Here is a 25,474-nt window from a genome sequence, read left to right on the forward strand (position 1 = left end):
TGCAGGTTCCAAAGAAGGCAGACTTGGTTGTCATGAGGAGGCAATATTTAGTTGGTTGTCGCATACCCAAACCTTTGAAAACCAGGAAGTAAGTTGAGTGTTCTTTAACTGCGTATGTTGAAAGGGTGTGAGATGAGACTGACCATCCTTAGTTCTTCACTACCCAAATATCCATTAATGAAGTGGAAAATGCTATTTGAAGACAGCTCAGCTCTGCTTTGTGTGTCTCAAGGCTCAACAACGAACATTCTTTCCAGAGTCAAGGGCACATAAACAATTACGTTGAAACAAAAAGGGCTAGTTTTTGATGAAGATACAGTGCTATAACTTGCCACAAATGGCTCATAGCAACATGTGAAAGTCATAAGAACATACAGCCGCATCATAGGATCATATCAATGTCATCCTTGTTATCTTCTAGAGGATTGTTAAAACAGCCATTAGTAAGGAATGACTAATGAATGTTTAACTGTTGTGTCAATTAACAATCCTAACTGGCACAATTACATGGTGCCACATCTTTTTGTCAGCAGGTTGATGCATTTCTCTCTCATCTCCCTTCTTAACAAATATTTATTATGTACTGGAAATTATGCCACTTTCAAATTGTTCAAGTATTTCTTCTGGATCTTAAAATACATGCAAGGACAGCATACAGTGATGAAGAAGTACAGAAAGTACTTTAATTGTAATGAAAGTGCAAGATGAATTGGTACTAAGCTCTCAGGGTTGCTGATGAGAGGAATGAATTTTTCAATGTGCTGGATAGGTATCTTAAATGTGAGGGAGTCTAAAGCTGCAAATTCTTAATTTCACATTCCCAATTCTACTTCACTGTCTTTTTGGTACTTTAGCTAGAAATTTACTCTGTGCAGTGGAAGATAGAGTTCGCTTTAAGAAGGAGTAGAACTGAGCTTTCTCAATCAGATCAAGATTATACTGATAATAATCCTGTAGAAGATGACTGCTTTCTCTTTCTATGAGGTATGTTTGATATCAGCAGTTCAGGGAGAGCTCATGGTGTTTTGTCTGGAAAGTTGCAAAGCAGCTTTGTACATTGGTTAGTTATATTAGCTGAGACCTGAGTTTTGTGTTTAGTTTTGAAATCCAGCTGACATGGTGGATGCCCTCCTGGGCGTGTGGATTTTAAACAGGGAAGAATCTTGGATACAAGGAACTGTTGGAGTTTGGGACATACTTGCTCTCTTGTGCAGCTGTTAGTATCTGATGGGAAGTATCTTAGCGTATGCTCTTACTATTCTATTAATAGTCTCTTGCCCAGTCTCAGTGGAGGATTGGAATGCATTGTTTTTAAAGGACTCTGGAATTGGGTCATTTTTGAGACTACAGAGGGAGAAGTTAGTTACAAGCTCAGGAAGAAGGGAGGTGCTTCTACTGCTGCTTTTTGTGTGTGACTGCTGGGGAGTGTTTCTGTGCTGATCATTGGGTAAAAAGGTAATAATCTAAAAGATCTGCTTATTTCTTCCCTTGTGCCTTTGATTGGATTTGGTGAAGAAAAGGTAATTTTGGTCACTAGTCCTTCAGTAATTCTGTGACTAGCGTCAGTTTTTCAGAGTGCAGCCCAGGCAGCGAGTCACAGGATGTGAGAATCTCACAACCCCAGCAGCTTTCCTCAAATGCTGATGTATTAATACATGAACAAACTGCCAGTCAAGAAACAAATGTAGTTTAAGTAATGAAACAATGCAGTGAATTAAGGAGTATACATCTCACCTTCTTTCTGTTTGAGAATTAGTTCTGTAGAGCATAACTACACTTCTAAAATAGCCTTGGCTGTCTAAACTTTGAGGTTTTCTTCATGTTGGAATTTATGCATTTTGTTGGGTTTTGCCTGGATCTTTGGTAATTTTTCTTTTGTATAATTTTATTCCAGTTGCTAGAATGTTTGGTGTATTATTTTTGTTTCTCTTAGTAGCTTTTTTTACCTGTTGATTTCAGGTGATTGCAGCTCCTGTTTGAACATTCTGTCTTATGAAAGAGAAGGGTGATTTGTATTATTTGATGAGATGGAAGGAAGGAAATTTTTAGGCATAAGTGGATATATTAAAATGTTACCTTCCTAATTAAAAAAGTAATTTAGTATATTCAATGTCTTTAATCAGTGACAACCATTTTAGGAGTGTATTTTTTTAAATTAGAAGCCAGTTGTTTTCCACTATTTCTTATATGCAGGTGTTCTGCAGAAAAATGAAATTCAGTTCTCAGATTAAGCACTGTGTGTAATTTCTATTTAAGAAAAAAGCCCTTGTAAGAATGTTCAAATTAGTTGGGTTTGGATAAAAATATCCTTCCCATGAGTGCCTACTGTTAAGTATTAATTATATCCAGTTAGAAAACACTAAATTTCCTGCACAAATCAAGCCTCCCACCAACACCCCAGAATAACTGTTATTTTTAGACAAGAAATTTCAAATAGTCAGGGGTGTTAGTTTTCACAGTAAAAATCTTCCCGAGTCTTTCTATCTTGTTTACAAAAAAAAAAAGAGAAAGGAACAAGAACTAAAGGGAAGAGGAGAAGAACAAAGGTGTAAATAATGTTTCTCGGTTATTTAAAACTTTTATAAATGGAACATGAATGCTTCGTTTATTAGTTCAGTATGAGCTTTCCTTACCCTAGGTATAACTAGCAACATTTCTAACATAGAAAGAAGTATGTAATCTTTCTCATGAACTTGAGTAATTTGTCTAGTATTTAAACAAAAAAATTCTGACTTGTGAGAAAAGGAGAGCAACTGCTATAAGCCTTAAGTAGCTGATAGTTACTGTGTGGGACCTGGAGACTTCCTTCTGGAGCATCATCTATGATTCAGGTGGGAAATCCTACACTGTCTACAGTGCCACTAGGCACCTATGTTTGGACACCCAAATTGTTCCCATGGTTTCCCAAGTTTTCCCTTGTGTCCTGTTCTAGTTATATTCTCCCTTTAGCTTTTGAAGAAAGATGGGGTTGTACTGGGATTATCTCTCTCAACTTCTTCCCCTCAGAAAACAAACAAAACGTCTGTGGCAGTGAGTTGGGTTTTGTTTTTTTTTTTTTTTTATTGTCTCTCAAAGTCTGTGTTGGTTTAGGCTGTTGTTGTTATTCACTGACCTTGGGAAGATGAAGGATCTGCTGCTCCCTGAAAGGTATCCTTATAGTTTAATCTCTTCAGAGTTTAAGTGTTCACTCTTTTTAAAATTTATTTTCTTTTCCTCTCTTGAAGTCTGTGTTCTTTCAAGGGTCCAGTTCTTTAACTGCTTTAGCTTTCTTTATAGGTCTTCCTAGCTGGCAATAGGGAAGATGTGGCCAGACCAGTACATCATGATTGTAAGACTCAAGGTGTCCGTTTGGGATCAGCCATCAGTGAACTGTGGCTAGAAACCAGGCTAGGACACCTTCACCATCTCAGACTTTATTGTGAGGTTTTCTTCTTGAGGAGGGTACAGTACAGAGGGCGCATCCAGCAGGGAAAGCGCAGCCAGGCAGAACTTTTTTTTTTTTTTTTTCAGGTGTTCAGTTGCTGCTGTCTTGTTACTTTCAACTCTGGGCACAAAATACTAACAGGCAACAAGAAACCGAGATAGAAATCTTAGGAAGGCAAAAGTTAGTAAATATATGATGTAGTAATAATTGATACTGTATTAGGTGATTGTGTTAGAAATGTGATATGATTGCAGAGAAGGCAGATGCGTTTGGATGTTGCATGTGCTGAGAAACCTTGCGTGGGGAATGCAGATGGGAATCCAGCTTAGTTCTGATATGATCGCCAGGAGTAGACTTGGTGACCTGTGTAGCTTCAGTGCTTAAGCTTTAATTTCATACCAGAGGGTCTCTCTGGATGTAATGAATTGCAGGAACTTCAAAAGGGAGGCAGAATTAAAACTGTTGGGAATTGCCAGTAATAATGAGGGGAAAAGAGGCATGTTAAAGAGGTGCAGCTTCAATTGAGGTGCTGAAGAGGAAGATGATGGTCCAGTTGAAAGGCACCAACGCCGTGGAAGAGCAGGAACAACTTAAGGTGTTATATTAGGTAGAAAGTGCAGGAGCGGGATGAAATTAGAAGCAGGAAAAAGAAAGCTGAATGACAAGGAAGTGTTTCCTGGCAGAGAGACGCATGAAGGTGCAGAATGGTCTTCTACAGAGCAGTGGAATTCCTGTTGCTCCACTTCTTTTACAAGAGGATGGGATGCTTTCTGAGCTTATATATGCCCCAGTGTTTTACTAGGCAGTCCCTTTCACTGCAGTGAGTGGCTTCTTAGCACTTAGTAGTCATCATCTTGCTGTGGGAGTAGCAGGAAGGGAGAAAGACAATATCACGTTATTTACGTTATTCCTATATTTCATATTTCTTTGTATTCGGTGGCAAAGCAATCCAATGCCTCACCTAGCCTGGTTTTCTTCTCTCTAAAACACGAGTGACTTATTCTTAAGACTCCTTGCTTATCAATGATAAGATCTTTATTGCTTCCTAATTTGTTACACATACAAGAGAATATCGAGACACTAAAGTTTCTTTATTCAAACACATGGTACACTACTTAATTTCTCCTACCTTCAGCTAGCTTTTTTGTAGGAATGTGTTATTAGTACATTACCTTTTATTAACAGACGGGCAGGCGCACTTTTCATTGTATAAATGGCTGAGGCTGTTAGGTAGCTAGCAGATGGGAATAGCATTGGGAAAACTGACCGTGCTTGGGAAATTGTTTTTGGAATATGTCCTCTGATAATTCACTATTGTTGAAAAGTAGCTTTATAGTGGCAAACTTTAGAGAGCTATTTGTATGCAGCTGGGACTGAATTTACAGACTACCTTTCTCTGACTTGCTAAAAAGCTAAGGATTGACAACCCCTTTCATCCTGCATTATCCAGTGTGGCTTTTAACTCCAAGAAAACTATGTTCACAAATTGATGCTCTGCTCCTTTGGGGTTGGTGCAGAAACATTAAATTGTACTAAAATATTCATATGTGAGTGCATTTAGCTGAAAGCAATTGATGTGCTTTTCCCTAGAGAGAGAAAAAAAATCGCTGTATGGCCCTGCACTCCAGCAGACACCCTAACCACGCTTAAGAGTAATTACATAGCTTGGCTGATCAAAGGTTCTTAAAGTGAAAAAGAAACTGTAGTTGGGATATAGTTTAGTAATGTGTGCTTCTTGAATGGAACATACTCAGCTGCATTAAAGTAGTACACACTGGATAATTGTTTGATATGCAGTGTAATATATATGAACCAGTGTCAAGCCAGAAAATATTTTATTGGGCTAATAGCTTGTAATTGGAAGGAATCTCTTGTATGAAGCAATTTTCATTACAAAGATTTCTTTCTAATTTCATTGTCCTTTCACTCTTGTAAAGAAAATAAAATATCTGAGCTGCCTTTAAAAAGAGTGTGTGTGCCAAAGGGGTTTATTAAACTAGCCTGTTTAAAAGCATGCCACTGGTAGGATGATAAATTGATGTACACTGAAGGTTTTCAGCATAATTCAGAAATTGGCATAAAAATCAATAGTAGCTGACGGCATGCTTGCAAAGCGACTACCTCATCTTGTGTTGCACCTGTGGATGCGCAGCAGACTCTGAAAGCAGCATTCAAAGTCACTGTAAGTTGCAACTGAAAACTGTTCTTGTGGTTCTCTTAAGCAAATGTACCTTAACTGCCCCAAGGCAGCCTAAAGCATTTTTAAATATTCTCATATGTAAAAATTAATATTATATACCAAAAATTATTCTATAAATATTTGGAAGAGTCAGTATGCACCAATTGGTACATTGGTAGCTATAATCATCCACGTATAGCACTCTTGTGACATTTATTCCAACAGCGTGTAAGTGGCTATTTGGATTCTGGAGCTGGTTGTGCAAATTCATGCACGTGAAGTCTCATGGACTTGCTATAGGTGCCAATATGTAAGTTGGGTAGATTTAAAGCAGAAATAGGAGTTTAGAGGGTGGGTTAGGGGGACTTTTTTCATTTTAATGATGAGCATACAATGACTCTCCCTACAAGACATACCATGGTCATGTTTGAAAAAACAACATATTGCTGACATACCCAGCCCTTTCTGCAATAGCACGTCTTTAAATTAAGTACTTCCTGGTGGTGCCTCCCTGCCCTCTGCTTCAAACGCTCTTCTGTCCATCCAGCTCCTGTGCTGCCTGTTCCTTCCATTGTGCTCTTTCTCACTGTTTGCTCTTCTCAGGTGTCCCTTCCCCTTCTTCCCCCTGCTGTCCACTTCATACAAAATAAAGATTTGTGGCATGGCTGTGACGTGTGTACAATAATTATTTCCTCTGTGAAATTAAGTTACTGTCAGGCAAGACAAACCTGATGCCATGCCTTTATGCCACCAAAACTTCCACTTTCCTTGACTTTAATTGCTTTTGGGACTTCATTTGTATCAGACAGTGCAGTGAGCCCCTTGGTACAGAATCTGTTTGCTGTTTTGTTGCACCATTCTCCTGTGGCACAGCACTGGCAGCAGCCCTTCAGTGAAAAGCTGCGAAAACTTGCCTGTGAACAAGCACTGGGGAGTTGATAAATGCCGTTCCGTGTCCTGGGCTTTGATGTAAGTGTGGATCAGCCACCTGACAGCAGTAATTAGAGCAGCTTCCAGGGATCCAAAAAGCAGGGACTTGGAGGTTTGTGTAAAGCCATCTTTGCTGGCACCTGAGAGGTGCAATCCAGACCGTTTCATGCTGGTTTGTGCCTTGGTTGTGGGTGTCCTGTGCAGATGAGCTCTGAGGAACTGAGATCTCCTTCCAGACCTTAATGTGCTCTCTGCTGTGATGGCAGGCGTGTCACGTAACACAATTGGAAGCGATGCTGATCTGCGGTACCAATCTGCTTTCTGTTTTCCTCCCTCACTTACTTCATAGCGCTTGTGGCCACAGTCCTGACTTGGGACTTTGAACACTGACACAGCAGATATGATAGGACTCAGCAAAAGGCCTGATGGAAGTTATCGATTTCAGGTAAAACATCAAAATAAGGGTAATATCCTGAAAATAACTTAGAGATCTGAAATTCTGAGTCTTTTTTGACCTCTCTGGATGACTAGTTGAATTATTTCCTTGGAGAGCACTCAACAGTACTGAATCTTTATCATTCAGACCTTATGGGTCCTTTGTTTCCCTCCTACCAAATTGTAGAATAGATTTAAAGTAAGATTTAAGCAATCAAATCTATTTTATGGTATGGAACTATTGATAAGAAACATGCTGTCCTATGTGTTCTTTGTATGAAAACATTACTGAGGGGATCTGCTGTGTGTGTTACAGCCTGCTGCCCGGACCAGTTACCGTAGCCAGAGAGCCAAAAGCACGTAACCTAGAAGGGCATGGCTTAGAGGCATAATAAAGGCTTTTTAGACAAAGCTGGTGATTTACAAATGTCCTTTTAATGAAACATCCTTGTCTTTCCTAGATATTTTAATAGAATATATACATAGGCATCTGGCTCCTGCTTAGCTGGATTCTTTCCAAAGACTGAATTTCACAATGTTAAACAGACTGATAGGAGTATCTGGTAGTCTGGATGACTGGCACTTAATGAATTGCCCTAAAAAAAAAATCAAATTACAGTAATGTGTTTTTAAAAAGAGCTTGTATTAAAGACTATATGATGTTAGAATAACTTCTCCTGTAACATCTGTTCTTTTATTTGGTATAATTAAAATATTGCAGTCTTACCATGAGTTCTTATATGGACATATTATATTACATTGCAGCTGTGGTTAAAATGGATTGACCTCCAATAGTAATCTACTCAGTAAAAAGCTATTGAGGCTAAGAAATTTCTGAGTGTCTTCAACAGCTGTGTGTTTTTGTGGAAATACATAGACTATATTCTGTGTTTCAATTTCAAAGCAAGCCTTTTTAATAGGAAATACTTTGCTCCTGCTCTGTTTTCCTTTCTCTTCAATTTTTACAGGACATAGCTTTTGTAGAAAAGCTTCATAAATTTTATTTATCTATTCCTATTTAAAAATCAATGTAATAGGGCAAGTCTGTAGCTGCAGAAACATCAGAAAGCAATATTCTTCTTTTCTTTAATTGCTATAATGACTATCAGGCCTGCGTGAAAAAAGCAGTCTGCATGGTCTCTGTATTTGAACACCTTCGTTTGCCAGTCTGTTCTGCAGGTCTGTGCCTGTTCCACAGCTGTGCTTTGTTCTCTCATGTTAAAAGCCACTTAACTGTAATGCACGTCTTCAGTTGCATGGGGGTAAGATTTTTTGACCCTCTTACCCTCCCTGGCCCCAGAAATAATTTCTTGAATTCGATTTGTATGTTCTTAAATATGGACTAGCCTTGGTATTTTTAAAAGAGAAATTCTGTTTGCATTTGAGGGTTGTGTCTTCTAAGACTGTATAAATGCCACCTTTGAACTGGTTTTGACAGATGATCCCCTAACTAGTTTTGTGTGTTAAAGTTTCCTCTTATTGAATGAGTTGGTGAAAAGTACTTTGTTTTTCTTGTGTAAAATTAGGTAGCTAAGCAGTGCAGGTTTGACTGCTACTTGAATTTGTGGTGGTGGGAAAACTATCATGGAGCTGAAAAAAAAAAAAACAAACACACGCCTTGGTTTTGGATAGATTATAGCCTGGATGACTTTCAGCCCAAGGGGAAAAAATACTTTTCTGCTGTGAATTAAAATTGTTGATACAGATCTCTGCATATACATTTTTGTCTATTTTGAATGTAAGTCTCTTTGGAGATTCTAGATTGGGAGCCCCAAAGTGTAAAGGTCTGCTGCACGTTGGTGTCTACCTGGGAAGCATTTCTTTACTTGTCCCGTGTAGGAGTTGATAGTGAATGGGGAAAGAAAAGCTTCAGGGCATGTGAATGTTGAGGGCCGGGGTAAATAATAGAAACTATTGCTACAAGTGCACTAGCCTGCTTTGGTATCTGAAATGTTTTATCCTGCCATATAGGAAACTTTTTAAAGGCTTAAACACCTGAATTTCATCTTTGTGCATTCTGTCATATTTAAAGGGTTCTAGAGGCTTCAAACAAAAAAGCCTAGGCTTTCTCTTTAGGCAACTGCATTACCTCCTGTTTGTAGGTTATCTTGCTTCGTATTTGCATTGGGAATCTCCAGGCTCATGGGTAACACTGATTGCCCTGTCCTCAAGTAGTGTCTTAGGTTTGATGCAGTTCTCTTTTTTTTTTTTTTTTTTTTTTTTTTTTTCTTCCCCCCTTCTCCTCTCGTCATCTGCCTTTGCCAGATGCTCCTTTGGGATTCTCCTTTTACAGTTACATTACATCCCCAAGTGGGGAAAGGAACCAATCATCAGATGCCTTTAATATTGAAAACTACCGTAATGTAAAAACTACTGCATGTAATTGATTTTGAGTAAAGTTTGTGAGAGCTTACTGAAACGATGTTGTGGATACCAAAAATGTCTCATTTTTGTTTTCTTCTAGGAACTTTATATTGCTGTGGGAATATCTGGAGCAATCCAACACTTGGCTGGGATGAAAGACAGCAAGGTATATAAAGATGGATGTGCTGGAAAAGATTTTTGAGGAAGGAAATGAGTTTACTTCCTTGCTTTTACATCAGTACTCTAGCCAGTTTTCTGGGTGGTGTGTGTTTGTTTGTTTGTTTTTTTAAATGTTAAAATTGCTAGTTTGTCTCCTGCTTTAAAACACGCTAGCCCTCTGAGCCTTGCCAGGAAAAGCTATTGTGGCAAAACGTCTCACACAGTAGAAAAACTGGTAAAAAAAGTGGTAAGTAGAAGCAGCTAATTGACTTTGTTTATTAAAAAAACTAAACAAAACACATGCCTGAATTCTATACAGTAGTTCCATTTGCGTTTATTTCAGTGTGACATATTAATTCATGCATAACAATGTGCAATTTGAATTATGAACTTACTATTCCATAAAGTAAAAGATGTCTGTGACATTCCTGCATTTAGCCATTCAAATGGAAACCTATTATAAAACGGCAGTAAAACTTTAAAAGGTTTAACTCATGAGTTGCCAAAGCAAATAATCTGAATTTGGATTTGCCAGTTTCGTCCACAGTGCAGTGTTTGCAAAGCAGAGATAAATTCTCTGCAGAATCATATCAAATGCCAAACATCAACATCTGTAGGTTGTCCTGCCTCCCCGCAAGGCATTTTAGAAAAAGGATTTTTTTTTTTTTTTTTTTTTTCTATTTCCAGGGAATGAACTTATGCTTTCTGGCAGAAACGAAACCCAGAACTTCAGTAGCTTATAAAACCGTGGAAAAGATTTGCAAAACTTTACAGGCAGATCCTTGTGTTTAACTGATGACAGACTAGTGAGTTTATGGGACTGGTAGTTGTCCTCAGGAGCCAGCCTGTGTGGTAGGATGATCTGTCCTTTCTTACAATTAGTTCTTTTTGTATATATTACTTAAATATTTTGGGGGGAAAAATCATATAAGCTGGATTGGGGATACGTGTCCTTTTTGGGGCCTCAGTCTTCTAAAATCAGGGACCTGAGTGGTGTTAGCATTAGTTGACACAGTGGAGAAAAACCAAAATTAGAAATAAGGATGAGTGATGGGCAGGGATGAAGGTCGCTATCAAGAAGTGTGAATAATAGTATCTGCAGCAGTGTACTCTCACTGCTCTTAGCGCAACAGTGTCGCTGTAGTTTGTTCTACTCACGGTGCAGCAACAGGAAGACGACAAGGCTGGGCAGACAGCGGGGGAGTTGGTGAGAGCAGCACTGATGCGGCACTGCCAGGGTGGTCCTCGGCTCCCTCTGGGCTCTGCTTGTAGCTGATGGGCCACAGTGTTAAGAGTGTAATTTTTTTCGAGGCATTTAGTCTCCAACTGTGCTTTTGGGTGAGGGAGAAGGTGGGTGGGTGGGTGGGATTAGTATCAGTCATTGACTGAGAACTGTGTATTTAAAGCTGTTTAAAACTATCTGACCCTGTTTGTATTTATCTGCTGCCTTATCTCAGTTAAGACTACCGTCAATACCGGGAACCTTTAAGTCCCAGAATTTCCTTTGATATGAAAATATCGAACAACAATATTGTCCTGTACTGTAACAGCAACCCGCTTGCTTTTTTGGCTTTTCCTGCCCTGTTTGATATTTTGAGATGTTGTTTTATAGGAAATAAGGACAGATGAAATTTGTCATTCCGAGATACATACTTCAGTTTCATTTCTCTCATATATTGTAGGTTTTCTAGTGTAAACAAATTGTGTGTATTGTAAAATTCAGTTTTACTTATTTGTGTTTGAAACGCATTCCGCTTTCCTTTTAGCCAAAGAATGTAGGTGCTGAAAAGATCCAATTTTTACAAACATAAAGAATTATGCAGCCATGGGAACTCTCTGGAGTGTCCCCCGTCTTCGCCAGCATTATTACCTGGCATTCTGAACTTGTACACTTCAGGGTACGTTTCCCAAAGTAGTCAGATGCTTTCTGCCAAGTGAAATGTATAATTTATTTGTCCTTTTACAGCAAGGTAGAAAATGCAGCTTTTGAGGAGACCTGGAGAATCATTGTTGCTTTCTTTCCTTATTTTTAATTCCCTCACAAGGTAGTTACAGTATCTTTTCTAAGAGATTTAACTTGCAGTGTTCTGTTGCAAGCAAGGGGATGCTTTTGCTTCTTACTGTGGAAAGGCTGATTTAGGGATAAGATAGAGAACCAGATCTTACTAAAAAGTTACTTCTGGAGACAGAGGAAGGACGAGGCTGCCAAACTAAAGCTTAAGACAGTTTTGCAACTGGTGTTAATTATTTTTGTGATAAGGACAGAGCTGGCAGCCCCCAAGCTGTCACCAACTGCTGGCCTCAGCCAGCCCTCAGCATTAGCCCCTGTGGCCTCATGTGCCTGTGAAGGGTTCTGCAAAGGGCCTCAGAGTACAGGTAGAGAAGGTCTTTATTGGGCAAAGGTCTTCGGGTATCACGGCCGGGATTTTGCTTCCTGCACTGTGGAATTGTCAGTGGAGGCTTGCATTTGCAAATGGGGTAATGGAAATAAAAACAATAAAACTTTGGGAAGAATATTTCAGGGGAAGTATTACGGGACTACTTGCAGGTCTCTGCTTACGAGCTGGCAAGAGAGCAGCAGCAGTGCTCTGCTGTAGGTATGTCCTTGCATATATGCTGCGGTCCTTCATTATAGCGAGTCACAGGATACAAATGACCTGTGAAGAAAAAACATTTCTGTGGGCCTGAAAACACAGGATTTGCGGACTTTTATCTTTGAGTTACTGCCACTGGGCATATGCTACTGCGCCATTAGTTGTGTTAGACAATTACATTCTGTGGAGGGAGTAAAACAGAGACAAGTGAGCTGTGGCTGCCTGGGAATGGCAGGTAAGTGTGCCGAAGCATGAGGTTGGCGCTCTCCTGAGGAGTCTGGGTGCTGCCAGTCAGCGTTCACAGGGGTGGGATCAGCGTGCTGGGGTTTGCACTCCTGCTTGGTGTAAGGCTCAGTTTATGAGCTGTTGTCTTCCACTCCCCATCCTTTTTGGAGTGCTCCCCAGCCTGTTGTAGATTTTGATCTGGACACCCATGCATATTTTGCTGGAAGCTGTCGAACATTTACAGAATGATTGACATGCATGGCAGAGTTTAAACCAAAAAAGACATTTTCTAGCCCATTGTGTTGGGATTTCAATCAATCGGGGTTATTTACGGTGGGGCAAACTAAATGATATGTCCCACAGTAAGTACTGAGGCCTTTAGGCATGGCTTTACTGTACTTGTTTTAAATGCTACCTCTGAGTTATTTCTGTGATGTTATGGCTTAGATCTTGCAGATGATGATAGTATTTCATAGTAATTTTTTTTTCTAGATTCTTTTCAACAGGGAAGGATAGCCCCAATGTATGCAATGAGCAGGAAGGGTGTTTGTTTTTATTTCTTTTGACGTGGAAAGGAAACACATTTAAAAGTGCTGTGATTCATATTTTCTGCTTCTAGGGGCTTGGAGAGAATTTAGCCTGTTCCTTAGATAAGGCCTGTCAATTGTAAGCTGGCCCTAGCCATTAATTACAGATATATTTTTACATGGCGCTTCTACTGTTGCTTGCAGACCATTGTTGCCATTAACAAGGATCCAGAAGCTCCAATTTTCCAAGTGGCAGACTACGGACTGGTGGCAGACTTATTCCAGGTGAGGCTAAACTCAGAGCTGTGCAGGATAACGGTTTCAGAGATAATGATAGCTTAGATGACACAGTAAGTGTTAAACAAAGACAGCTGGGTGAGGTTGTGTTGTTAAAGAATTGGTTTTATGATTTCATTATTTTCAGTCTCAAAATTCAGTCCTTGCCAATAGACAGTTGTGTGTGGTTGAGGCATGCATCACAGCTCTATTCTAGTTTCCTGAATATGAACCATCTTGTGAGCTAGGTGCTTGCATGTATTTTTAAGTAAGTGTCATAAAATACAAAAGTACAGAGGTGGCAGGAGATGGTCTTATTGTTGCCCGGGCTCACTGCCTTATGGATGCCCATGAGGAACTTGCAGTTCTCTCTGGGAGAGCTGTGCTGCCAGTTATGCTGTGGCCAAGTGCCTGTGGCTCGCCTGCATGCGCCGCCTACACGCATGGCCACACGTGTGAGGGGTAGGAGCTGCTGTGGCTCTGTGGGGAGGCGTGGGCAGAAACTCTGCCAGCGCTTAATGCCATTCCTGAACTAATGCCCGCTGGCTCGGCAGCGAGCACAGGCCTTTTCATAAGCCAGAGACAAAGTCACATTCTGAAGAAACACCATGTAGACAATTTCCTTAATAAATTTTGTACGAATGCATTATTTCCACCTAATGGAAATGTAGCTCTCTTAAATAATTAAGAGGCTTTATTCAGCAGGAGAGAAGTGGGGAATGCTGTGAGCTGGGGTGACCCACAGCCCCTGGAGTGGTGTGCTGGGCAGGAGGGGTGGCGAGTGGGACTGGGGGGGTTGGGTGCTGCGCGTGGTGAGTTTGGGGGGGTCAGAGGGAGAGCACGCACTACCCCAGTACTGGTGTTCACAGGCGGTGCCAGAGATGACGGAGCTTCTGAAGAAGAAGTGAGTGACGGTAATGGACCCTGCACTGCAATTGGGGTGGGGAATAAGGGCAAATAAAAGATTGTACTGGAAAGAGGTGGGGTCACTGTGGTGGTGGGTTTTTTGTGGTGGGCAATGGGATGGCACATAGAGGGGTGGGGTGGGGTGGAAGAAAGGAAGGGAAGGATGGAAAGGGAATGAAAGAGGGATACAAGGCCGGAGGCAGCGTGTGTTTGTCAGTGTTTATTCATGTTCCCGCTCCCCTCCCAGCCGCGCTCAGCCACGGGGTAGGGTCAGGCTGGGGGGCCAGCCCAGGCCCAGGCTGTCCAGCAGCTGCATCCTGACCCCGGGCACTGCGGGTCTGTTCTGGTCCTGGACAGGTGGAAGGTCCATGGTGCTCCTGGGCACTGTTGGGCTGGCCCCAGGCTGCTGGCAGGACATCTGTCATCTGCAGGCACTGCGGGTCCATGTTGGCCTAAAATTGCTGGAAGGTCCATTGTGCCCCAGAGGACACTGTAGGTCCCAGCTGGCCCAGAGCTGGTGGCAGGTCGATCATGCGCCACAGGCACTGGTGGGCAGAAGTGATGCCAGCTTGGCCCCCAGGCTGGTGGCTGTTGCGGGAGATGCCACGAGTTGCCTCCAGCACGGCCTCTGTCTGTGGCAGCCTTGTGACCCAGTGCAGTGAGTGTGTCCCCACAGGTGTCCCAGTTCCTCCAGGCTGTCCCTATGCCTCAGGAACCCTGCCCAGCCGTGATTCTGGGGGCCCCAGCGCCCCGTACTTCTCGTCGATCACTGGGGCACCCTGTGGGCAGTCGATGAGGGGCTTGAGCTGGAAGACGTCGAGGCTCTCCTGGTTCCGGCGGTTGTAGACGCTGAGCCGATGACCCAGGTCAGGGCTAGCCCCCACCGAGCCTGCTGGGCTAGGCAGCTTCAGGTTGACAGGATCCAGCCCCTTCTGCGCCAGGCAGGCCTCTTCCGAGAGGGAGGACAGCAGCTCCTGCACCATGGCCTGGGCTACCCGCTGCCGGTTGGGTGCCAGGTCAGCCTGCGGGCCAGCGGCCACCTCTGCAGGGTCCTCACAGGCCGTGCTGCAGTCTGGGGAGGAGCCCAGCGTCTGGCTGCTCTCACTGCAGGCCTGAGTGCCTGAGCTGACGGTGGAGCGCGAGGCGCTGCCTGATGTGATGCTGGCGGATGTCCCAGTGCTGCCCAGGCGCATCGGCACCTCCACCGTGAAGAGGTCAGAAGAGATGTTGGGGCGATGGACATCGATGGCAGCGGTGGTGACCACACAGATGGCTGCCTCGGGGACACCGCTGTCTGCAGGGAAGAGAGCAGAGAGAGGTGGTTGAAGGCCCGGCAGCGCGCGGCAGCTGGGACAGTCTCAGTGAAACTACCACATTGCCAAAACCACCGCGCCTCCCCCGCTCGCTTTATAGAGCTATTTTGTGTATGTATAACAAAAGAGCGATGTATACCACACAGACCCCTTTATTTATATAGCTTTTTTTATATACACATATGTATAGATATACACATCTTTATGAAGGGTCATATGGAGATTTTTTTATATATATATAAATAATACCATATACCAACAGATGTGTGTATATATTATATAAAATGCATATGTGTATATATACACATCTATAATACATATTATCTAACGTTACACACACAGCCCTTTATATATAAATATATATATACTGTTCTGTATAGAAAGAGAAAAAAATGTATAAAAAGTGGTATAAATTAAAGTGGTATAAATGAAAACATTTCTATATATGAACATATCCCTGCATACCCCCCAAACCCCTTATTTATATATCTTTTAAAAAATATATATATATAGCCCTATGTCTAGAGACACGCATATTTCATATATATCCAAGTATATAATGCAGTTGTATAGAAAGGGCTATTAATATATAAATAGTATTTCTATAGTAATATAAATATCTATACATATATATTGTTATATATTGCTTTTATGTGTAATGGAAATGAATATAGAGGAATACACAGCTATAAATAATACCATATACCTATATATATGTACACACACAGTGTATATATACACACACACAATTGCTTGCATACCCCAACACATTCTATATATGTATTCTTATAGATATGAAGGTGTGTATAGGTATAAGGAACTACATATACAATACTTAAATATGTACACACAGACATTTGATACATACAGTACATTGTCCCCCCCCTTAAATACATCTAATTAGCTACTATTAAAGCAGAACACACACACCCCACACCCTACTGTTTAGGGTTTTTTTTTTAATATAAATGTGCGTGTGTATCTACATGGGTAATGTATGTATAGGGCATCAGACCTATACATGAACTCTATCTCCCTTTATTTGTACAGCTTTTAAATTATATGCACATACCTTATAGCTATATACACCCTTTTATATATCTCTGTATGTATATAGTAGGAATCTATACACTAGGATATACAGCTATACATATATACCTCTATATTCATGCACATGCACAGATACATGTTATATAAAATACATAGTAAGTGTATATATTTTCATGGGAATGTTTTTATATGTATAGATTAAAAAAATATACCAATACACGACCACCCCTCTTTATTTAAATACCCCTACATATACACACATCTTTACATGCATCACCATGTGTATCATGGGGATAAATACAGAGGGCTATACATCTATAAATAATATTGTATACCTATATGTGTGTGCGCGTACACGTATTCCATATAATAGTTATATGTCCATATACAGTCTGTTTCACATCTTTTATATATACATAATATTTCAATATAGATATGTCAATATAGGTTATAAGGAGACACATACATATAATAACAGTATACATACATATGTACACACATTTGATACATCTAGTATATCATACATAGCCCCCCCTTTAAATACAGAAAATTACCTTTAAATAGAACACGCATGCTCGCTCACGTATAGTCATACCTTTAGATATAAATATATATGTATCTCTCACTGTGTCTGTACGTACACGGGGCATGTATATATTCAGATCTAATACATCATACCTACACATGAACACACCCTTATTTATACAGCTTTTTAAATTGTATACAGACACACCCTTTTTTTTTTTTTAATAGATCTCCAAGTGTATTATGGGGATGTATAGAGGGATATATATTTACAAATAATACTTTATCCCTCTACATGTACACACATATGTTATCTAATACATAGATAGATACATAGTCCTTTGCACTCATCCCCCCCATTTCATATACACATAATCTTTCGGTAGAGATTTAGCTGTGTTTGTGTATGTTGTTACGAGACCCCATGTATAATACATTATACCGGTATATGTACAGACATTTTATATATATATATATATACACACACACACACACTATAGTACATGTTCCCCTCTTTAAATACATACAACCATCTGTCCTGAAACTGAATGTACACAATCCTCCTACATTTATATATAAACATATGTATATATTTCTCTGTGTGTATATATACTTACGGGATATACATACTTATAAAATACATCATACCTACACATTAACACACCTTTATTTATATAGATATAGATATAGATATACACACACACATTTCGATACACACATCTTTATATACATCACTTTGTATAATGGGGATGAGTATAGAGTGATATACATCTACAAATATATATATATATAAAAAAAAAATATATCATACCAATACACGACCCCTCTCTTTATTTAAATACCTCGACATATACACACATATCAATACATACATCTTTATATGCATCACCATGTGTATCGTGGGGATAAATACAGAGGGCTATACATCTATAAATAATACTTTATACCTATATGTGTGTGCGCGCACACATATTCCACATAATAGTTATGTGTCCATATACAGTCTATCTCACACATCTTTTATATATACATAATATTTCAATATAGATGTTACAATATAGGTTATAAGGAGACACATACTTATGTACACGCATTTGATACATCTAGTATATCATACATAGCCCCCCCTTTAAATACAGAAAATTATCTTTAAATACAACACGCATGCTCGCTCACGTATAGTCATACCTTTAGATATAAATATATATGTATCTCTCACTGTGTCTGTACGTACATGGGGCATGTATATATTCAGATCTAATACATCATACCTACACATGAACACACCCTTATTTATACAGCTTTTTAAATTGTATACAGACACACCCTTTTTTTTTTTTTTTAATAGATCTCCAAGTGTATTATGGGGATGTATAGAGGGATATATATTTACAAATAATACTTTATCCCTCTACATGTACACACATATGTTATCTAATACATAGATAGATACATAGTCCTTTGCACTCATCCCCCCCATTTCATATACACATAATCTTTCGGTAGAGATTTAGCTGTGTTTGTGTATGTTGTTACGAGACCCCATGTATAATACATTATACCGGTATATGTACAGACATTTTATATATATATATACACACACACACACACACTATAGTACATGTTCCCCTCTTTAAATACATACAACCATCTGTCCTGAAACTGAATGTACACAATCCTCCTACATTTATATATAAACATATGTATATATTTCTCTGTGTGTAAATATACTTACGGGATATACATACTTATAAAATACATCATACCTACACATTAACACACCTTTATTTATATAGATATAGATATATATATACACACACATTTCGATACACACATCTTTATATACATCACTTTGTATAATGGGGATGAGTATAGAGCGATATATATCTACAAATATATATATATATATATAAAAAATATCATACCAATACACGACCCCTCTCTTTATTTAAATACCTCGACATATACACACACATATCAATACATACATCTTTATATGCATCACCATGTGTATCGGGATAAATACAGAGGGCTATACATCTATAAATAATACTGTATACCTATATGTGTGTGCGCGCACATGTATTCCACATAATAGTTATGTGTCCATATACAGTCTATCTCACACATCTTTTATATATACATAATATTTCAATATAGATGTGTCAATATAGGTTATAAGGAGACACATACATATAACAGTATACATACATATGTACACATATTTGATACATATAGTATATCATACATAGCCCCCCCTTAAATACAGAAAATGATCTTTAAATAGAACACACATGCTCACTCACATATAGTCATACCTTTAGATATAAATATATATGTATCTCTCACTGTGTCTGTACGTACACGGGGCATGTATATATAGGGATATTCAGATCTAATACATTATACCTACACATGAACACACACACCCCCTTTAGTTATACAGCTTTTAAAATTGTATACATACACCCCTTCTTTAATATATCTCCAAGTATGTAATAATAATAATAATAATAATAATAATAATAATAATAATAATAATAATATACACCATATATCTATACATGTATGCATAGTTATTCTATACAATATATGTGTGTGTCTGTACAGTCTTTTTCACGCTTTCTCTGACACACATATTTTATATACATGTAATATCTATAGATTGATCTATATAGATAAGGGGAGTGTCTGTTAGGCGCCCCATGTATAATACAGTATACTTATGTACACACACATTTGATACATATACTAATAATACATAGTCCCCCTTTAAATACATATAATTATCTATCTTTCTTTAAATAGAATACACACACTCTCTCACACACGTAATTTACCTTCATATATAAATATACATGTGTTTCCCACTGTGTACATACATGGGGAATGTATATATAGGGATATACAGTTATATACATTATACATACACTTGGGCACACACCCCATAGTATATAGAATCATAGACTCATCTAGGTTGGAGAGGACCTTTAAGATCACCGAGTCCAACCGTCATATGTAATACCTATTATACATATAAACTTATATGCGTGTATATATACACACACACAGATACACACAGCTTTTTAGTATCTCCATGTATATTATGGGGATGTATACAGGGGGATGTACATCTATAAATAATATATGTATATATGTACACACATACATATTATATATAATACATAAGTATATTTTACACAGTTTCTCACACACACCTATTTTATATACACATACTCTTTATATATAGATTTATCCATGTATATATGGGGAATGTGTGTATCTATGCATCTGCCCCATATATAGTACATAATGTATATATCGTGCTTACCTTTATAAACATATATGTATCTCTCGCTGTGTGTGTATATACATAGGGACTGTATATATATAGGATTATGCATATATAATACATTATACATGAACACAAAAATACAAAATTATATGTATATACACTAATACTGTCACACATATCTTTTTAATAGATCTATCTGAAAAAAACAGAAGATCTCTTCAGGGATGTATCTACAGGGATATAAATATATTATACATTATACATATATATACACATACTTACAACCATATGCTTACACACACTTTTATTTATTCTTATGTACATATACATCTCTATATAAGTATGTGCGTATGTATATATGGGGATTTCAATATGTACTACATTCTACATAGACATATACATGTTTGTCGCATTGAAGGGCAAAGTAGTTTTGGCAGAAAATAAACCCCCTTGCGTTCTAACACTCCTCACCGAGGTGGGAGGCTAGGTGCGGCTAGGTTTAAATTCTGAGCGATGCCCAATTCACCACTATCAGCCCAGGCGCATTTCATATATATTAAACTGTTACGGTTCTGGATACACTAATAGCGGACTGCACCTTCAGCCCAGTCGTGCTCATGAACTGGCACGGCCACGCTCTGGTCGCTTTCAATGAGAAACCCAAACGACGAGCTGCCGACACAGTGCGGTTTATTTAAGCAACAGAGACACAAGTTCTGTTGGATTGCCGGTGATAGCGACTGTCTGCAAAGCACGTGCCAATACTGAAGATATTAGTAATATAGCTCGGTTACAAATGCGCTAAGTTATAAAACAACTCTATAGAGATTTCTAGGTTTCCCAGGCAAGCACTTGGTACAGCCAAGTGTTCGAATCTTACCCACAAGCGTCCTTATGGGGGGAAGAGAGGCTCAGCCCATCGCCTGATCCCAGAAGTCAAGCCAGTCTTTGATGGAGTCCTCCTCAACTTGTTCACGATGGTGTCTTCCCTAACATCCCCCCTTTGGGGGGCCATTTTAATGCTATTTTTTATCTTCAAGGTGGAGTTGGAGTGACTCTAGCAGTAAATACTTTCATTATGATTGGTGTAAAATTTTCTCACCTCTCACTTAAAGGTATAGTTGACGAAAAATTCAGGGCGCAGACTCAAGGAGGAGTGGTCGCACCTTGGAGGCGGGTAGCCTTTGGGCTGGAGGTGTGTTTTGGTATTATAATGACATTATAATGAGCAAAGATCACCCAAAGGACAGCATTTAATCAAAAAATGACAGATCGTTGGCTCAGGGTAACAAGTAGGCAGCTTATCAGTTCCATAAGACCTTCAAGGGTTCCATTTGGCCCTCAAGTTCCCATTTTAACACAGAGTTTGGCCGCGGTGTCTCCACTCTGCTCCATCCTCCGCACTGTTTTTCGTCTTAGGGTTCCATGGTGCCATCTCGTTCCCATATTTGCTGGATTATCACAGGGTTTGGCCTTGGAGTCTCCACCCCACTCCACTCCCCGTGTTGCTTTGCAAGCAATATTGTACAGGGAATGGCAGATGTAGCGGATTCTACGCATACCAGCTGCGGCTGTATTCTACCCTAGAATCCTTTTCATTGTATACCTTTCCTTAGTGTGTGGACAATGCTGTATTATCGATCATTTTAGTAATTATTCCACAAAGTTTTACGTCCATAATATATATACATCTATTCAGAGACCATCTCTCCTCCTCTCGCACACCCCCACCCCTTTACATACACCTTTATATATTTTTATATATTTAATAACTGTATTTAGGTAAAATATGTATGTATACACACAGACACAACCTCTCACCCACATCTTTATATGTATATAAAGACATATGCCTCTATCTTATATATATGTATATACACAGTCACACACATACCTTTATATGTATGTAATCATCTCATATATATGGGGATGTATGTATGTTTGGAGATACATATATGATACATCATATACACATATATGTACAGACATATTTTTATTTATGTCTTTTTCTATATATGTATGTGCACTTCGGTTTCTGTGTATATATGTGGGATATACATATATAAACATTATAGATTTATATTCATACACACATATACACACATTTTATGTATAACATAGTATGTACATATACACAGACACATCCTTATATAGATATATGTCTGTATTTCACTGCATGTATACATACTATATATAGGGATGTGTATACGACATATACACATATAATACATTATACTTATACATGTACACATATATATACACACATATCTTCCATATATATTATACATACATGTATATGCAGACACACACATAATTTTTTTTTTTTTATCTATATGAAATTGTACATACGTTAGGGCGAGGTGTGTACCCCCACCGGCCCAGCCTTGCTTACCATGCCATGGCCCAGCCTGTCACAGCCGCCAGAGCCCCCTGGGGCAGGCCCAGCCCCTCCGGCAGGCGGGGGGGAGCCCTTCGTGCGGCGGGACGTCTGCCAGGGCACAGCCATGTGAAGCCTGAGCTCAGGTCACAGACCGTGCATGCCGCTGAGGTTCTTTCTTACCGTTATGGTTAACCTTCCTGAAAGGTTCCCAGCACGGTGCCGGGCTGAGCAAACTCCCCACTTCTTCTGTCTTCATTTATTTTGTCCACACTGTCACTCTCAGATCCATTTGAACCGCTCTGCAGACCGGACAGCCTAGCGAGGGGAAAGTAACCTCTCCCACTTCTCCAGACTATCATCATGAGTGCCTTCAGTAGGAGCAAACTTGGGGCCTCTCAACCTTTAGAGACTCACTATTTTGGGACAAACTTCCATGGAGCAAACCAAGAGATGCCATGGTGGGTTTCGTTCCCTGGATAGATCTACACCATTGTTCGGTGTCACCCAGTTTACAGCACACAGTGCAATACAAAAATGCAGTTCACATTTACATTTTTAAGCAAAACTTACCACTGCTAGGCTCGTTGTAATACCGACTGATGTAATTATTCATGTCATCCTCTGAAAAAACAAAAAGGCAGCCATTAGAAGACCATTTATTGGATTAAATGGTTGAAATTCCACCCCGTTGAAAGGCTTTCCTCTGCCCTGTGCACCCAGAGCACCACCTTTTGTGTATTTTTAGGCCAGAAGACCAGCTGTGATTTGGCGACACACTACACCTCCCACCCACCCCATGGCTGCAGCCAAAATAGGGGTTATCATTTGTTGCGGTTCTTATGGGACCAGCCCGGGAATGAGGCATTCTGCATTCCAAAGAAAATGTGCTCCAAGATTCTTCCAGAGACTGACACGGGGCTGAGCAGCTCCCCAGGCCCGTCTGCTCGCTGCTTGTAAACACAAGTGTAACACTGCCCTTTTTCTGGCCAGCAGAGCCCTCCCCTCCCACACGTGGCACAAGCACCCAGCCTGCCTTTACCCTGACAGGCTGAACCAAGGGCACCAGTGCCGATGGACCTACTTCTGCCGGACAGTTACACCGCCGAGTTGTCCGCAGAAGGGGAGGCACAGTGTACCACCCGTGACCTGGGCTGCCTCCTCCCTCACGTTCTCCTGAGTCGCTCCCGGGAGTGCCCAATCCCCCCACTCCCTGCCAGGCTGCAGCCAGCCCCTCATCCTGCCGAGGAGTTCTCCAGGTAGAGGCACTGGGAGGGCAGCTTTTATTTCTCCTATAGGGATACTTCTGTTTCATTTCAATACCCTTTTTCACACAGCCCAACACTGCTCCTTGTTTTCATTCGCAATCCCCACCTGAGACCTGTGCTGTTGCCATGCTGAACAGCAAAGACATAACCATTGCTCCTGAGCAGCTTCCCCGTGTTTCTGCACTCTCTTTCCTTTCAGTGTTCTTAACTTGTTCCTGTGAAACGCAGTTGACTTGAAAAAAGAGGAAATTATATCCAGTGTTTCCAGAAGAATGGCTAGAACTCCCCCTGTTCTACGTGGCCAGTAAAAGCCACATGACGAGTTTACCAAAACAAGTGGAATGCCTCTCCAGCTCCGCACAAGCGCTGCTGCGGGGAACAAAAACCAGAGCCGGCCAAGCCAGCTCTCTAGCAGTTGTAAATCCATGTAGTTTTAGTGTGTAAATCCCTACTTCTAAAAGAATGACTTATTTTTTTCATTCGGAACAAAGAAAGAGGGTTATTTCGTTGTATATTACATATACGTATGTAGCACATAGCATAATATTAACACTACATTACCTGTTGGCTTAAAATATGCTATAAAGATTTTTACAAGTCCGTGGTGTGGTACTACACTTGTAGCACATACATGAGAGCCACACCTGAACTTCAACAATGGCAAGATAAAAAGGAAGACATGACTGCAAAAAGGCAAGCAGCAGCTATACTGCATAGACAGATTTTAGATGCTGCAGCTGACAGTGGGATTTCCTCTTATCTTACAGAAAAGCAGAACTTTTTACAGTCACTGAAAAAGAAAATAACCAACTCCTCTTGTTGCAATTCTGAGCAGAACGCAAATATTGCTGTGAAGAAAACAGTATCGGCAATCCAGGAAGAATTTCAAGCTTACAAGCAACCTGACCTGCCCAATTTGCGGTGTATCGTGTGCTCTAAAAGCATTCTCTCCTTTTAAGTGCTCTTTTTGATACCATGTTTCAGAAAACCATGCTCATCCCTTTGAGCCAGATTTCCTTCATCCCCCTGGGTCTCTGTGGCTTCAGTCCTGCCTTTTCACAGCACATTGCGGTTTGCAGGTGAAAGAAACAGATGTTTTCTGGGGAACGCTTTCTCCACACAACAAGACCCAAACCACCGAGCACTCTGTACCTGAAATAGCTGCACTCATAAGAAGGCAATCTAACCTGACACTGAAAGGCAACATGGTTGTTTTCCTGGTTTCATTGGATCTTAAAAGCTTTTTTGGCCCTTGTTGATCTTTAAATGCCTGCAGTCAGAGGTGTGCTTTGTGCTAATGTCTGCGTTTAAAAAAGAGGCCTCCGAGTAGCTCAAGGCAATGCCGCTGAATGAGGAGTACATTGCAAGGCTTTTCAGCTATCTGCTACTAAAATACACTTCGTTTCAATCATGCATAATTTATACTCTAAATGCCACCAAACCTGCCAGCCCGTATAGATACAAGTTCTTGTTCAGGCATGGAACCTTCAGCTACAGTCAGAAAATACCTGCATGTCTGCATTTCTGGTAACACGCTTTCAGCACGTTTAACTTCGGAGTCCAATTCTAAGCAGAGAAATGAGGAAAGCAGAAGGACAGTTTGGCCTGGAGCATGTTCGGCACGTGG

At 40.1% G+C, this 25,474-nt stretch overlaps 2 protein-coding genes across 2 annotated transcripts in view; one reads left to right on the forward strand and one right to left on the reverse strand.

Annotated features, from left to right (window-relative positions):
* The window catches only part of ETFA (electron transfer flavoprotein subunit alpha), a 32,613-nt gene extending 18,520 nt beyond the window's left edge, over positions 1 to 14,093 (forward strand). The window contains exons 10-12 of the mRNA XM_082489068.1: positions 9,433 to 9,498; positions 13,042 to 13,122; positions 13,983 to 14,093. Coding sequence (XP_082345194.1) covers positions 9,433 to 9,498; positions 13,042 to 13,122; positions 13,983 to 14,021 — 186 coding nt within the window. The 3' untranslated portion in view covers positions 14,022 to 14,093. The remainder of the gene's footprint in view (positions 1 to 9,432; positions 9,499 to 13,041; positions 13,123 to 13,982) is intronic.
* TMEM266 (transmembrane protein 266) overlaps positions 14,068 to 25,474 on the reverse strand; it is a 69,341-nt gene continuing 57,934 nt past the window's right edge. The window contains exons 9-10 of the mRNA XM_082489067.1: positions 23,153 to 23,203; positions 14,068 to 15,313 (exon numbers count right to left, since the gene is read on the reverse strand). Coding sequence (XP_082345193.1) covers positions 14,721 to 15,313; positions 23,153 to 23,203 — 644 coding nt within the window. The 3' untranslated portion in view covers positions 14,068 to 14,720. The remainder of the gene's footprint in view (positions 15,314 to 23,152; positions 23,204 to 25,474) is intronic.

The sequence above is a fragment of the Vanellus vanellus genome, assembly GCF_965231255.1.
Source record: "Vanellus vanellus genome assembly, chromosome: 11".
Classification (NCBI taxonomy): Eukaryota; Metazoa; Chordata; class Aves; order Charadriiformes; family Charadriidae; genus Vanellus; species Vanellus vanellus.